We start from the raw sequence: 15,342 nt of genomic DNA, 5'->3' as shown, positions 1-15,342 counted from the left end.
ACGCTTTGCCGAGTCCCGACAAATTAGGTCTAACCTTAACTCTAAGCGACCATAATTTTTAAGACAAGTGAAAATGGCTGTAACTTAATTCAATTCGACTTTCTTGTCGCTGGCGATTAACAAACTACCAATATGTGTGCTACAGGCAATTTCCGTAGCACTCATGATCTAAGGCACACTAGGGAGATCATGTTCGAGCTTGTGACATGTCATTAAAGTTAAGTATATCGGTCGCATCCATGTGTGTATTTTGTCTGTCGGAGTTTTCGAACTCATATCTGTATTGACACACGATCATACTCGTCGTATATAATTTAGTAATACCTTGTCTATTGACCCATCGTACAATGTACTCTAAAACTCCAATATGTCTATACCCTTTATTAATCACCAATGCCAAACAATGAAAATGAAAATCATCATTGTTGTCGAGTATACTTTTGCTCGCCCATCTTCGACGGACTGGACTCATATAGATCTGCCATTATATTGCATGCGTCTTTGATATCGGCTATCGTAACGTCAATTTCATCCCACCACATTCGTCCGTACTCTTCAGGCAATACCGTAACATGACAAATCGTCGACGCGCAGTATAAAGCAGCCGCAGCGAGCACCCTCGGCGGATACCGCAAGCATAAGGTCGTCCGTGCACTATCATTCACAAACGCCCATGCAGATTTGGTTAGTGCAATCCGATCCTTGTCGTCTTTGATGAATTTCCGAGTATAGTGTATTAGTATATTATAAGGATTTTGTATAGCGAGATCGAAACATATCGCCTCTAATAATAATTCTTCGTTGAATAGAATAATGTCGCGCCAGCGCCAATATTCCTTACTTTGCTCGTCAATGACAAGTTTGTCGTTCTTTTGCGCGACGCGGCAACATGCAATGACGATATCTTTCAGCTTCCGATTCGTTTCTTCGACCTTTGTGGACAAAAATATGCATGTGGCCCCGATATCCTACCAAACATTAATATCACCGAGTAATCTTCAAAGCACACAAAATCACTTACGTAGTAGTGATGCCGCTTTATGCTAAACCTCATATAAAATCTATGAAACATCGTCGCGGCGACATATAACGTTGGTTGCGGCAAATGCAAGTGCATACCCACCAACGCCAGAAACGAGATGCCCTTCGATCGCATCATCATTTCATTGCTAAACGGTACTCCGTCGCGAGAGGACGGAGTATGCTTGAATTCATCAGGATTAAAAAGCCAGTCTGTGTGGCGCTGCTGGACCCATGCGATATCTGATGCGGTGCTGTCGCGCACGGGATCTTGATGTGGAGACGGGTAGTTTGACTGTGGCGTGCTGTGGGCCATATTCAGATATCTATCTTATATCTTCCGTCATTATAATCATATATGTCCGGCTTCGAAATCGCCTACGGGGTTGTCATCCTTTGTCTGTCGTGATTCGCGAGTGCGCCGCATGCGCGCGCAATTATTGCACCTACGATTGTAACTCCACAAAATTGGCACATATGTGCCGGCGAGGCTCAAACTATCTAAAATATTTTGAAGCGGCCGCATTTTCTGGATAATTGCGGTTAGCGCTCACTCCACGATCTGTTGCATTGGTATACAAGCAATGCGTTGCCGCTTTCCGACAGGAGTCAGAGTGACCCGACAGTCACTCCGGGTGGCCCGCCGGATGGCAGCGTTTCATTCGAGTACCATCCGACCTGCTCGAGATGGTCGGCTGAGTTCAAATGAGTCTGCTGCAAGTCCAGACCTTGTGAAAGTTGATATTCCGGAGTCGTCGTTTCCAGAGCTATACACCTCTTCTATATTTACGGGCAATGGCGAGCCGCCCAGGAGCGATATAAATCAGATTGCACAGGCCACACGCCAAACTGAGCAAGTCAGATCAACGCTTGACAGCGCGAAACGACGGACTGAACAGCCTCAAAGCAAGCGCCAGCCGCCTAAGACACATAAAGATACTGGGTCCGACCCTCTTCGTATGGCAAAGAAGTTCAACAAGGAATATAATCTCAAGGGCTGGAGGCTTGACGAGGACGGCGATGTCCTTACACCTTTAGACGAAGCGGAGAGCCTCGACAAGCGGCTACGACGGAATGTCAAATACCTTGACCCCGGCTCGGTGTCAGATGCGGATTGGAATTTATTGAAGGGTAAAAAAATTGGCGAAATCGATATGTGCCATATTTACAATGATATTCATGACCACATGGGTTTCGAAAGCAACGCAACCGAGTTTCTCGATACTCGGCCACAGCCGAAAGAAGACGCAGTTCCAAAATTTACAGATATCAGATATGCGACTTCATACACCTATATTGTTCATAAAGACCGTACCGTTACTCTAGAGATCCCCGGCGAAATTTGGCCAGTTAGTACCGATGGCTTGGTCAATTTTCACAACCGACCGGAGGAAAAAAGAAAGCGTTATCCCCTCGTGCCAAAACTGAAGGAGGGAATCCAGACATCGGCAGATTTCAATCGAGCGTATATGAAGGAGTATCCTATGGAACCGTTATTCAGGGCCATCTTAGAAGCGAACTATTCCGAACGGAGCTTACATATGCACAATGTAATTACTGATGCCGAAGTGCTAATCTCCTTGTTCACTTATTTGAAAGGCATCAAGAGCAACTCAGAGAATCTCGAGCAGGTGTCCATTGAGTGCACGAAAGTCACTGGCAGAACAATATTATCTTTACTTGACGTCGTGGTCCCAGAAAATAAATCTTTGAATTTGCGTGCCAGACGCCGTTTAGCAGATACCGCTAGAGCTAGTGTATATGAGATAGCTAGTACGACATCTGACATTAGCCGAAGTCCCATCAGCTTTGAAAAGGGATTTGGAGTTCGGCCTCACTTCCGCGTAAATTCGGTCCAGTTCGGGAAAGACTTTTGGATGCTCGTCCGATTTCGCGTTGACGCGAGAAAAGTCAAGGGCTCGGTAAATGCAGAAGAGCAGCAGTTAAGCGATATGCAGTACATCGACAAGCTTCCTTGGAAGCCCCGTGTCACCTACACTGATATTCCGTCTCCGTGCCACAAAGTCTACGCACCCTATGTTCCGGATAAGTATAAGCTAGCGACCATTAAATCGGCAAAGTACGATGCTGAGAGAGTTAAAAATTATGACGCATACTTTACGCGAATTCAGAACGAAATAATTGCCCGTTACAATTGGAGATGTGATCGTCTAGCCATCATACAGGCCAATTCCGTCCGCGGAACATATTTCCAGGATTTTGAAGAACGGTACGGATCGGAGCTCATTGCTCTGAGACAAGTTCTTGATCGATTTACAAAGCTGGATGATGGACAGTATATCATCCGGAACGATCGTGACACGCTCACGATATACCACAAACGTGATGGTAAAATCGATGTTGTTCCATCAGATTTACGTGCATATGTGACGGAGTACAAGAGACGACCATCAGTTGTCGAGGAGCTACAATTTAATATTATTTAGGTTACTATAATTTTATATAGATAGCGTCAGCTGTAGTGTACATAAGTGTGTTGCGGTTCTATTTGTATAATATGGGAATTTGTATATACAGTTTATTGAGGTTTTGTTCTCGGATGTAGAAATTTAGAAGCAATAATGCGATTACAGATTTCAGGGTTACAAGCGTTCATTGTGGGTGAAGTAAAATTACGTTCGTTCGACTTGGACTGGGAAGTTCAATACTTCGTCGAACGTGTACATTGACCAAGCATCCTTGCTGTGTCGACGATATGCTAGATAAATTACAATCGCTTTCAGTTTAAAGAAACATAGGTAGCAAATACGGTGAAGTGGTATAACTCAAACAGTTAGTTTTACAAAATAACCAAGACATTCGGTATCCTCATTCATACAATCCCAATTCAATGACATAAAATACATATAAGAACTATAATATACATAACTCGAACTGATCCACTAATCCGTATCCATTACATTATTGTCGTCTAATATTCCTAGCAATTTGGCATACGGAACCGAAACTCGCTGTATCTCGCGCTGCTTGCCTACTGTAACAATTATCTCCTTCAGTAGCTCTTTCTTGTCTATACCACAAATTGTAGCTTCATATGCGTCAGTCGCTTCCACCCCCATAGGGCCAAACAATTCTTTAAAAAGCTCCTCGATCCGGTCCTTCAGACCTTCCTCTGCCAATCGACGAGCATACATGAGCATATATGTCTGCACTTCCTTCTTCGAGCCCAGTAGGATAGCTGCTCCAATGCGGTTTTCCAGGTGTGCAATCGACACCGTGGTCTCTATTCCTTCGTAGCCTTCACGCATCATGGCGCTTTTAACCATCCGTTGAAGCGCTCGACCTTTACCAGTTCTCTTAAGCTCCTCGTCTGTTCTTCGTTCAATGACACCGACCGTACCACCCGTACTGTGCATACCAGACGAGTCCCAGTATTGTGATGCGACCGCCCACCATGATTCTGATACTCGTTGCCACGCATACATTCTCGAAGAGTATGTGTAACCGTCACCATTTGTAAGAGTGATAACAACGCTGCCGACAGCTGTTATCGCGCACTTCGTGATGGACGGTGATTTATGGAGTCCACTATCTGAGTACAGGGCCGCATCTAATACTGGTGCGATCGATACTGGGGGATGTGGAGAAGTCATCGTTGCAGTATTCCTATAATTCATTAGCGATCGTAATCAAGTAAATGAGAAATACATACCAGATATTTAGTATGCCAGTACTTGTCAAACACATTAAATACTTTCCAGCCGAATCTAGGAACGATGGCGTTGATTCCAAGACAATCGTTGGGATTAACGCTCGGCCTGTTGGCGAATAAATATGTATCGTAGCATCCTCACACGCCACTGCCCAGAATGATGTGTTCCCTGCGACAAGGAGAACCATCTTCGGAACAAAATTACTCCATAGAAGCTGTCCCTTTCGTTGTAATGTTATTCTTGTCGGTTCCTTCTCACCGCCAGCACCATTTCGAACTTCAAATATGAGAGACGCCCCCCTGTCATCAGTGGATAATAAAGTTTTAACTTTAGGTGTGGCTAATCGTACTTGCGATAATGTTATTGTAGGCGAAACAGCAGCTGGGCGCACGAACTCCGGAACTTCAATTTCACCCGCATGTCTTTTCGCATCATTTCCATCTTGTCCATCCAGCTGTAGCCTCCTCTTGTTGCCGATCACCAGAGTCTGAATCCCCCCAGGGGGGAGCCTATTTGAAGGCTCGGTATACTGGACAATCGGGCTTTCTTGACTTGAAGCTACCACAGGGCCCACAACAGGCTGTGTCGAAATCATCGGGGCTGAGCTCGATCCACCAACTAGTATGGGAGCAACCCGCTTCCGACCTTCCTTAGTAATCATAACTTTCTGAGCCTGCGGTTGCGGAGAAGGCACTGGCTGACGAGTAGCAACAGGCAAAGCCCCACCCGCACTTGTAATGCGTGCCCCAAACCCGGCGCTAGTACTGGACGCAGTTCCCACAGTGCTCGATCCTGTCGAAGCAGCAACAGCTGACGTGCCATTCACTGCTGCGGCCTTGCCCTCCATTAGATCTGTCAGCCGACTTTTACCTTGGTCTGCCTCCTTCTTATTCGACTTCTCTTCTAATGCCAGTTGCTCAACACTCTCAGGAAAATGCATAGCATCTCGTCCGCCACCGTACTTTGCCAGCTGTTTCTCATTCTCTTCAACTGGAATAATATATCCCAGATCCCCCTCTTCAAAAATGCAAACAAGTATGCTACCATCCAGGGAGCTGGCAAACACCTTCTGTCCATCAGGAGCCCATGCAAGATCCGTTATAGCTTTCTCTGCAATATCTTGGGACACTAATATAGGCCTTGGATTCGATGTATTCCATACACTCAGCGCCTTATCTTGGCCCGCACACGCTATGACTGTAACTAGCTGTTTGGAGCCTTTGGCTTTGGAGAACATCCTAGGAGAGAATGCAGCGACTTCGACTGGCCCCTCATGCCCAATCAGATTTATTTCGCTGTCCCAAACTCCTCTATTGACAATCGCTACCGTAGCCACAGGTCCATTAGTAGCGTTAGCAGCAGCTATGTGACTTCCATCGGGTGACCATGAGCATCGTCGGAAATATGTGGTAAGAGGTGATCCTTCAAACGGAGCCGTAACAGTTGTGTCTAAAGAGAATGTCATGTCAGTTGCCGAGGTTCGGTGATACCGCACGATCTTAATAGTTCTGTCGTCGGAGGCTGTTGCGAAATATTTATTAGCAGGATCAAACGTAATCCCTTTTACGTGCGATTGGTGAATATCAAGACGTTTGATCTTCTCGAAGGTCGTTCCACTCCACACAATAATACCACTATCAAGACCAACGCTGACCAAAATACTTGAATCCGGTGCCCATTCAAGACCTTGGACATCATTCTCGTGTCCAACACACCGCCGCCGTACAATCCAGCGCTCTGAATCAGCTTCACCCTGCGACCCAAACTCTTTCCTCGGAAGTTCGTGCCCTTCTTCTTCTCGTTCCCACACGAGTATAACTCGATCATCAGACCCTGAGGCCAAGTATCGTCCAGAAGGTGAAAATCGCACAACGGTGACGGCACCTGACGGTAATCAGCATGCTTGATCGATCCACTACACGACATACATACCAGAGTGCGTGCTCATACTGCACAATTGCCTAGGCGCAGTGTACAATTGCGCCTTGCCATTGCCATTGATAACATTTTCCGCACCCTCGGCAGCAGCACAGGCATAAATTGCAGTTGTCGACCATATTCGCACCTTGGAATCTATATCATATAAATGTTAACTCTACCAAAAGGTCACGAAACTGGTAATCGCCATACCTAATCCGCCTGATGCCAGTCGAGCACCATCTGGGGAAACATGAATTGAGTACACTTCAAAGTGTTTCTGGCCCTCTACATGGCACAATAACCGTCAGCTGTAAATTGCGATTTTGAAACACGACAACATACCAGAGTGAGTAAGCCACGACGGCTTCAAATAGAACATGATCCGATCGCGCGCGTCCTCTGCCGACTGCAGTAAGACTGTGACAACGTTTTCAAACGATGTTGCTAAGCTGAAGAAACTGTTACGTAGTTGGTTTCCATGAGCTACGCTGGCGCGTTATTTAGAGCAATCATTACACTTTCTACTTGCGTATCGTCGATCACCAAGTTAAGCGCGAACGGTGGAGACAGTGATATTGTATTGGAAACGTATCTACGGTATCACGTCGGCCAACGCAATTAAGACCTTTCTCTATTTTTTACATAAAATTGGCCACTATGATAATACTAATTATAGGTTCAGGAAATATGAACAAATGAAATTCTGCCAGTGATATATTAGCATGCTCAATATGGATATTGTGCAGATAAGGATTAAATGTCAATAAGCCGAGTGCCTAATTGCATTCTCTGGTTCGAGCGTGTCCCAGGCAGCCTAAACTTTGTTACATCTGCAAAGAACCGCGAGAAGTGAATAATAGTTAAATCACGTTTATCATTGGTCTGCTCGGATATAGGAAGCTGCAGTAGTTACTACTAGTCACAGCTTCTCGATAATATTCTCATCGAGATTAATAGAAGCGTCCTTTGCGCCGCGTGGAATCAGTAGCTCTGGACTTAATGGACGATATCTCAAGCGAGTCGGACTGTACTAGTAAGTACTATTAAATTGATTTACTTTGAAGTATATGTCATATCTCAACTAACTGAACAGCAGAGTACTGGATCGATTGGTTTCTCGGCGCTCAAGGCAATGAATTCTTTTGTGAAATCGACGATGAGTTCCTAAGCGATAGATTTAATATGACGGGGCTCAACTCAGAGGTCCAGTACTATCAATATGCTATGGACCTAATTATGGATTCTTTTGGTATGGGAATCTCTGGCTACGTTGGTAGCAACGAAGCTAATCGTATTTTAGAGCATGATTGTGACGATCAAACCCGAGAGCAGATTGAGCGATCAGCTCGGCACTTGTATGGTCTGATACACGCGCGATACATATTGACACAGCGAGGGCTCCAGAAGATGGTTAGTGTGATGGTTAATAATATGGCTGCAACAATTGTTGACCGTATGAATTTAGTTCGATAAATACAAAAACGGTGATTTCGGTGTCTGTCCCCGAGTACTTTGCAATCGGCACCCAGTCTTACCTGTTGGTCTGAGTGACATTCCACATTCTGCCCCTGTAAAGATGTTCTGTATGAAGTGTGAAGATGTGTATAATCCACCCCTTGCACGATTCGCCACCATCGACGGTGCCTACTTTGGAACCAGTTTTCCATTCTTGCTCTTCCAGGCGTACCCACATTTAATCCCCAACAAGAATGCGCCCGAGAGGTTCGTCCCTGCCATTTTCGGTTTCAAGATTCATGAGCACGCGAAGCTAGCGCGCTGGCAAAATTCTCGGAGGTTGGAATTGATGCAACGATTACAATCTTATGAAGATGAAGAGAATGGTCGTAACAAGTGACCTTATGACAATTGAGTGCATAATCATGGTGACGGCGTTTACTCAATATTTTTGTATTTTTAGGATTTATCTGTATCTAAGTTGGAAATTTATTGGGTTCAGTAGAAGTGACTCAAGAATTGACTACTGTTATATTAGCAAACGAGGTTCTATATACAGTGCGCGAATTATACAATATTGAGACGTGGACGAACGCGTTCAGTTCTGAATCATAACAAACCCGGCCAATCTACTCTTTCTCGGTCGGTGTCGCGCTTTCTCCTGAAGTAGTAATCTCCTCCATAACTTCCGACTTAGCAATTGACTCCGAAGACGACTCTTTTATCTTGTTGTAGATTCCCATGCCGCTAGCAATCCAACCGCCAATATCACCCAGCTGCGATGGAACGACAATTGTATTGGACTCCTTCGCCAACTTGGAGAAAGCATCCACATACTGTTCGGCAATCTTAAGCGACACAGCATCACTCCCTTTGGGTGATTCTGCAATAGCCTGGGCTATGTTACGAATACCCTCCGCTGTAGCCTGAGCCTTTAGGAGAATTTCTTGTGCCTCACCTGTCGCTCTGTTGATAAGCTCCGCCTTTTGAGCCTCGGATGCCAAAATCACAGCTTCTCGGCGACCCTCGGCGATGTTAATGGCTGACTGTCTATGACCTTCAGAGTCAAGAATTTCTGCTCGCTTTGACCGCTCAGCCGAGACTTGTCGGTGCATAGCTTCCAAAACGTTTGCCGGCGGATGAATATCTCTTATTTCGTAACGCAAACACTTTATGCCCCAATCGGCGGCAGCCTCGTTGATTGCCTGGGTGATGTTCACGTTTAGTTGCTGTCTATCGCAATACTTAGTACACGAACTTGTCAAGCACAATAAAGTTAGCTACCTGCCTTTCCTTCAAAACGTGATCAAGTGTGAGTTGTCCAATCTCACTACGCATCGTAGTCTGCGCTAACTGCTGAACTGCATAGTCCGCATCTTCAACCCCGTAGCTCGCCTTGTACGCATCAAATACTCGGATATAGAGGACTCCCTAGACATAATGTCAGCCAAATTCAGCAGCGAGTCAGTAACCCCTTACGTCAATGTCCAAGGTCACGTTGTCAGCAGTGATGGCGCTTTGGCTTGGAATTTCAATAGCAGACTCTTTCAGAGATTTTACATATTGGATTTTGTCAATAATTGGAATTAGAATCGCAATCCCGGGATTCAAAATTCGATTGAATTTTCCCATTCGCTCCACGATGTAAGCAGTTTGTTGAGGGACAAATCTGTTGACTGGTTAGCACCAAAACGCACTATTCCCACGACGCGTATAAACAAATATACCTGATTATTGTATTTGCAGGACGGGGAGCATTTCTGGACGATTGAAAAAAATTAAGGCTGCCCGATCCACCAGAGTTATATCGAATTGGAGTAATCGCTACACGAGCACCTGAGCCAAAGACAGCCAATGTCGGAATAATTTGCGGCCGAGTGGCGCGCAAAATCCTTGATTGGGAAGCTAATCGAGTCCTCGCCAGCGACGCCATACTTGAAGAGTAACCTTACCAATGTGATGAGTTGCGGTTGTTGACTGTACGATGTGTGAAACTTTGGTATTTCGCGGAGAGGAGTTGGGCAATGACTGTCGCCTACAGCAAGTCTAACGAGCTAATCCACACACATCCACCTCTGCACGTTCAGGTCATTTCATTGTATATTTACAAGGCTTCCTCCTGAAAGCGTCACCAGACCTGTACTTTAGTGCATCGCTAGCGATACAACTTTATTGTAATGCTAAAATTTTACTTGATTATTTAGTTAGTAATGAATATTTTTATTGAAAAAGCCGATGTATTAGTAACTGTATACAATATGGGCTGAAACCAATTGCACATGTAACCCAGCGTCCCTATTTATGACTGCAATGTATACAAGCTGAAGATATGTTTTTTATTTGTAAGCCAGAGTATGGTACAAGCTAGTTAAAAAATATGCAAAAAAGAAAGAAAGAAAAAAGGAAAAAAGGCCGAAGGCCCCAGCCCCAGCTGTTGATTGTACGTCATCGGTCTTTTCGGTCGGGTGTTTCAAGCAAGCTTGTATGGCGCAACGGCAGCGCGTAGGATTGCAGATCCCGAGGTTGCTGGTTCGAATCCGGCTACAAGCTAGAAATGCTTGAATTTTTTTTTTCACAAATTGTTCATTGGAAATTTAGTTAAATTGCTCTGGGCGAGTGGTCCAACATTATTGACTATACTACAAATTTGAAAGTACGAGACACAAATTTGCTATAATCTCTTCAATAACACTACAATGGATTAAATGGGGACTTATGGTCTTCGATCTAATTGACATGCTTAGGCGTCTTTTTCCGGCGCAACTCCCAACAAGAATTCCTTCTCAAAAGGTGACTGCACCTCGGAATCAACGCCATTCATTAGCTTCATTCGTCGCAATGCTTCTCGCAACGTGTTACCGGAGTTATCCAACGCAGTCAGAAACCGTGCCAATTCTTTGCACAAGTCCCAATCTCCAATCTCAACCGCTGTAGAGAATAGCCGGATCATATCCGTAGACGAGTCCTCCAGCTGTTCCATTGTGTGCAGTATCAGAAGATAGCCACCTGCCGTCTTCAACTGGCCCAACGACATGCATTTCTCAAATAGCTCTTTCGGTGATCCGACAATATCAAACAGTACGTGCCATGAGGCTACTTCGGTTTTCCTTGTACATCCTGCAATTACATCCAGCATCTCCGGAAAATTGTTCAAGAACTTTATAACTCGAGGAAGAATGGCTTGGTCTGGCGGCGCAGGATGATCGGCCTCCTCGTCTAGAACATCGTGAAGCATCATCTCTAATGCGTGACCGAAGTACTCGAGTTGCTGAAATGACTTCGCAACTTTTAGAGCTTCGTTCTCTTGTGAGGAACTAAGATAATAGCGTAGAAGTTGATGAATGAAAAGATGAGTCTATTGAGATCTGGTCAGTCGCAATTGTACATCACCCCTACAATCACATACCCGAGTAGTGTTGGCGGAATAGGTAAAAGACACATTTCGCCGATGGATCAGATTTGATTCAATTCCAATAATAATTCCTTTTTCAAAAAGAAATGACAGTGGATAAAAATCGATGTCGATTCGGATGGGCTCAGGTACTGAATCCGATCGCGACAGATTTAGCATGACCTCGAGCCACACGACTACGCTTGTTCCGTCGAATGCCCAGATGCTGTTCTTCAGGAAACCTTTGGTAACAATAGTGTAGTATTCAACATTTTGAAGCAGGACTTTCATGTCATACTTAAGATCGCCATCGTTGTGGAGAGGGTACAGCACGACGAGTTTACCGTCTATCAGGAAGACAATTGTTGCCAACGATATGTCATGTACTGGATTTCCATTTTCTAATATCCGTTAGCATTCAGAACCACAAATAGAATGCGGAAATAAGACGTGCTCGACTGCTCTTCCGGAAGGATCCAGTGAATTGCTCGAACTCGCGCTGGCGCATGAACTATCCCTATAAATGATATTTGACCAACCAGTTCGAGATTAAATTGGAACGCGTTGCTAGAAATTACAAATTGGTAAAGTGTATTACTGTAGGTGTACACTAGAAGCGAGTCGCCAACAAGTGATATTAGGATTATTGAAGAGGGGATCTGCTGAACATGTAAAATAAGTGAATGATCTAATTCCCGTTCTCGTGAATATGCACGAATCTATAGTTTGTTAGATTTGTTACCAGAGCTGTGGAATTACATACCTCGTGGGTATTCCTATCTGTATTGACGCAAGCAATTAAGATATTCTCAAACCACAGCATACCACCGTGCACTGAGAATTCATTCTCCATATGTTCACTAGCAAAAAATTTCCACCGCCCAGAGTATATACTATAGTGGCCGAGGCCACGTTTTCCAGCAATTGCTAGATAGCGACCGTCGCCTGAAATACATGTCTGTTGGATTGGCCAATTTTCAGCAAGATATGCATATGGAATAGCAACATCTTGCCAAAGGATGGCTTCGTGAGATATAGTAGTGAGGTCGGACTGATCTTGGCCACGATAGAGCATAAGCTTCTCGTTCGTGAATAATAGAGTCCTGGCTAGGTTGTCCTACATGGGTTGTTAGTGTCGTTCGAAACTGCTTGCGCCATCCATAGTCGGCACTGACCCAATTGTAGCTCCCGGTCAAACTCCACCTTGCCAATTCTATTGACCACAGCTCATTACTCTCATTTGGAACCACTAAGATATCTCCGCCATTTGATATCCATATTGCGTCTTGGACACCGCACAACCAAGCCTCATTCTGGAGCTTTCCATCCTCAGCCAGTATGGAATGTGCAACCAGTTTGCCATATACTGAATAGAGTGCCCACCCTCGCTCGTAACCTGCAAAAAGTGAGTATCCGTCAGGCGACCACGCAATTACTGTGACTTTGCCGAACGGCGGAAAAGGTGACTTGATATCTCGGAGTAGTGGTATATGGCCGGAGTAGTCCTTGACATTATAAATATGAATGGTACCACTGCGAGACATTAGAACCGCACCAGGTGCAAGGGCAATAAGCTTGCTTACCCAACTGTTCCTACTCCGATCAAACTAAATCGAGAATTAATAGCTATTTTAAGAACAAATTCGCTTTCATCCATAGACTTTCGTCGCTCTGCAGCAGTTGCCGGAATGGGACCTTTCTGAGGACTATGAAAACAATATCCCGAAAACAGCTTAACTTTCGCGGTCTTTTCGACTGTTGACGGCACCTGCTTCGGCCAATTAGCCCTAGTATGATTGCGTCTGACCAAAACAATACTAACTGTGTTGTGTTTCACTACGGCCCATGCCTTGCCATTGCTACTAATCCATCCAAATAGGCCCATTGCTCTCTCAAACACTATTGTCGTAATACGCTCCCGTAGATTGAACCATTCCATGTGCGACAATAATTCTGTTCTTGTTTGGGGTCCCCCCCGTGCATCAGGAGTCCATCGGATTAGTTGCGCCGCCGGCGGTGTCGTTGTCAAAACTAAGAGCTCGTCGTCTAGAGCGATAGCTCTGCAATATATTTAGTACTGCCACTCGCAATCACAGTCGAACCTAAACATACGATTCAATTCCAGCATCTACCTTAATAACCATCCTAAATCTAATGTTCTCCTCTCTAACGCCTTGTTCCTCACCAGGGCCAGGTAGCACATACGGTATATCGGCAGTGGTATCGAATGAGAGCTTGGCCACCCTCTCTGCGTTGCTCCCGTTCAATGCATATGTAAGGAAATATCCCAATGACGTCTGAACAACAAACATTACATTGTCGGGACGAACTAAAAGATGAACATTGTCTCCATACGTTTGCAGAGAAGATTCTGATCGGACAGCAACTGCGACGGGACAGACGGGCTAAAGCCTTTCGTAAGTAAAGTTCGAGGATATCACGATTGAGATTACGCACCCTATTCTGATAAACATATAGCGAAGTTCTAGTGATAACCCCAAATAAAATACCATTGCGAGAAAGCTTCACAGAGAGAATGGGTTCTGTCGCATCATTTGATGTCGAATAGTTTTCCCCGGAAGCATTTGATACCGCTGTTGATTCCGGGGGAATGGGTGGAAGAGTGAAAACCCGAGGAGTCGATACTGGCCAGTACATATACACTTACTGCGTATTTGAGCGTCTAAAACAAGCAATATTCCTCAGCTCCAAATATAAGCGTTTCTGGAGACAGTAACGACTATTGGTGGAAGCAAATAAAGTATACAGTAATTAGTGCGACTACAGCATTCTATGCAGGATTAAATATTAGCCCAAAGAAAAGCAATGATTAATACAGTAAAAGCCTACCTTATATGTGTATTGACCCACGTAGGGTGCGGCAAATAACTTGATCCGCAAGTTATGGTTACCAGACTATGTGAGGAGCAAGATGGAATCGTCGCGTCGGAAACCTTTCATCGAGCCTAGAGGTGCGGCATTTACTCCCCACAATTGCACGTATCCGTAGTGCTACGTCTCAATTATTATACATATTGCAAGTACAGTTCTAAGGATTTCTTGTTATCTACGTCTTACTATGAGTTTGCAAATGGTAAACTAATTGAATGCAGACATGTGATCTCTGGCTAATGATTGGCAGCTTCCCCCGGGGCAGGAAACTCCTGATGTACAAGTCTCTTGGGAAGACCAGCAACGGATTAATGACTTTTCGAAACTGAATTCTCGCCTGTCGGAGCTAGAGGATCAGTACAGGCAAAAGCAGGATGAGAACGAGTATTTGGAGGACGTCGGAACCGAGATCGAGCTAGTTGATGAGGACGAGGTTGTCCAGTAAGAGTTTCCGGTCGCCATCTTTGCGTAACGACCCCACTAACCGCTAACTACTAGATATAAAATTGGCAACACATTTTATTGGCTTAAACAATCAGAGGTTGTTGAGAGACTTGAGAAACAAACTGGTATGATCTCCAAATAATTGCAATGACAAGATCAAGGTAACTAATTTTGTATCATTTCCCTAGACAGCGCGGCGGCAGAACTCAACGACTTGGAGGATAAAGTGCAATCCATAAAAGATGAGATGGACGAACTCAAGACGGTCCTATACAAGAAATTCGGAAATGCAATCAACTTGGAGAGGTGACAGATATTGGAGTGATGGTGAAATCTTTATATACTAGCATAACTTGTACATATGTTATAAATTGCATTGAAGCATCAATTATCCTTTTTACACATCGCTGTATCAATGTGGCCCTAATCAAAGACAATATCTATAATTGTAATTTGCAATATCAACTTATAGCCTGTCATGAAATATAAATCGTGCTTATGCAGCGAACGCATAAGAGCATACGCCATAGGCGTTGAAATCGTCAC

General features: G+C 44.6%; 7 protein-coding genes and 1 non-coding gene across 8 annotated transcripts; 4 read left to right on the top strand and 4 right to left on the bottom strand.

Moving 5' to 3' along the window:
* V1508DRAFT_420933 (cyclin-like protein) lies at window positions 1-1,416 on the bottom strand. Its single transcript, XM_066940811.1, has 2 exons — window positions 1,022-1,416; window positions 1-968 (listed from the first exon to the last, which is right to left on the bottom strand). The coding sequence occupies exons 1-2, from the start codon at window positions 1,334-1,336 to the stop codon at window positions 420-422; spliced, it is 864 nt and encodes a 287-aa protein (XP_066794704.1). The 5' UTR covers window positions 1,337-1,416; the 3' UTR covers window positions 1-419.
* A 127-nt stretch (window positions 1,417-1,543) lies between these two features.
* On the top strand, window positions 1,544-3,642 carry V1508DRAFT_420932 (uncharacterized protein). Its single transcript, XM_066940810.1, has one exon. The coding sequence runs from the start codon at window positions 1,605-1,607 to the stop codon at window positions 3,465-3,467; it is 1,863 nt and encodes a 620-aa protein (XP_066794703.1). The 5' UTR covers window positions 1,544-1,604; the 3' UTR covers window positions 3,468-3,642.
* Window positions 3,643-3,708: 66 nt separating this feature from the next.
* Window positions 3,709-7,278, bottom strand: V1508DRAFT_388931 (TUP1-like enhancer of split-domain-containing protein). Its single transcript, XM_066937877.1, has 5 exons — window positions 6,957-7,278; window positions 6,825-6,899; window positions 6,627-6,767; window positions 4,694-6,578; window positions 3,709-4,647 (listed from the first exon to the last, which is right to left on the bottom strand). The coding sequence occupies exons 1-5, from the start codon at window positions 6,991-6,993 to the stop codon at window positions 3,924-3,926; spliced, it is 2,862 nt and encodes a 953-aa protein (XP_066794702.1). The 5' UTR covers window positions 6,994-7,278; the 3' UTR covers window positions 3,709-3,923.
* Window positions 7,279-7,430: 152 nt separating this feature from the next.
* Window positions 7,431-8,632, top strand: V1508DRAFT_388928 (casein kinase II, regulatory subunit). Its single transcript, XM_066937876.1, has 4 exons — window positions 7,431-7,647; window positions 7,711-7,863; window positions 7,915-8,024; window positions 8,080-8,632. The coding sequence occupies exons 1-4, from the start codon at window positions 7,614-7,616 to the stop codon at window positions 8,467-8,469; spliced, it is 687 nt and encodes a 228-aa protein (XP_066794701.1). The 5' UTR covers window positions 7,431-7,613; the 3' UTR covers window positions 8,470-8,632.
* Window positions 8,578-10,261, bottom strand: V1508DRAFT_420926 (uncharacterized protein). The gene is made up of 4 exons (XM_066940809.1): window positions 9,797-10,261; window positions 9,549-9,738; window positions 9,358-9,500; window positions 8,578-9,302 (listed from the first exon to the last, which is right to left on the bottom strand). Exons 1-4 carry the CDS (start codon window positions 10,000-10,002, stop codon window positions 8,699-8,701), a joined length of 1,143 nt encoding a protein of 380 aa, XP_066794700.1. The 5' UTR covers window positions 10,003-10,261; the 3' UTR covers window positions 8,578-8,698.
* Window positions 10,262-10,547: 286 nt separating this feature from the next.
* On the top strand, window positions 10,548-10,619 carry V1508DRAFT_t67. Its single transcript has one exon. It is a non-coding gene; the product is annotated as a tRNA-Cys (tRNA).
* A 53-nt stretch (window positions 10,620-10,672) lies between these two features.
* Window positions 10,673-14,393, bottom strand: V1508DRAFT_440544 (RIC1-domain-containing protein). Its single transcript, XM_066942264.1, has 10 exons — window positions 14,311-14,393; window positions 13,918-14,251; window positions 13,573-13,865; window positions 13,283-13,520; window positions 13,044-13,228; window positions 12,636-12,993; window positions 12,224-12,577; window positions 11,915-12,179; window positions 11,476-11,861; window positions 10,673-11,424 (listed from the first exon to the last, which is right to left on the bottom strand). Exons 2-10 carry the CDS (start codon window positions 14,116-14,118, stop codon window positions 10,810-10,812), a joined length of 2,895 nt encoding a protein of 964 aa, XP_066794699.1. The 5' UTR covers window positions 14,119-14,251; window positions 14,311-14,393; the 3' UTR covers window positions 10,673-10,809.
* Window positions 14,364-15,279, top strand: V1508DRAFT_462910 (Prefoldin subunit-domain-containing protein). The gene is made up of 4 exons (XM_066942851.1): window positions 14,364-14,554; window positions 14,603-14,793; window positions 14,851-14,921; window positions 14,985-15,279. Exons 1-4 carry the CDS (start codon window positions 14,540-14,542, stop codon window positions 15,104-15,106), a joined length of 399 nt encoding a protein of 132 aa, XP_066794698.1. The 5' UTR covers window positions 14,364-14,539; the 3' UTR covers window positions 15,107-15,279.
* The last annotated feature ends 63 nt before the right edge of the window (window positions 15,280-15,342 follow it).

Source organism: Lipomyces doorenjongii (assembly GCF_038497915.1).
Source record: "Lipomyces doorenjongii strain NRRL Y-27504 unplaced genomic scaffold V1508scaffold_40, whole genome shotgun sequence".
In the NCBI taxonomy this organism is placed as follows: Eukaryota; Fungi; Ascomycota; class Lipomycetes; order Lipomycetales; family Lipomycetaceae; genus Lipomyces; species Lipomyces doorenjongii.
Note: the sequence above shows the minus strand (reverse complement) of the source record. Positions and strands in the feature narration are given on the sequence as shown.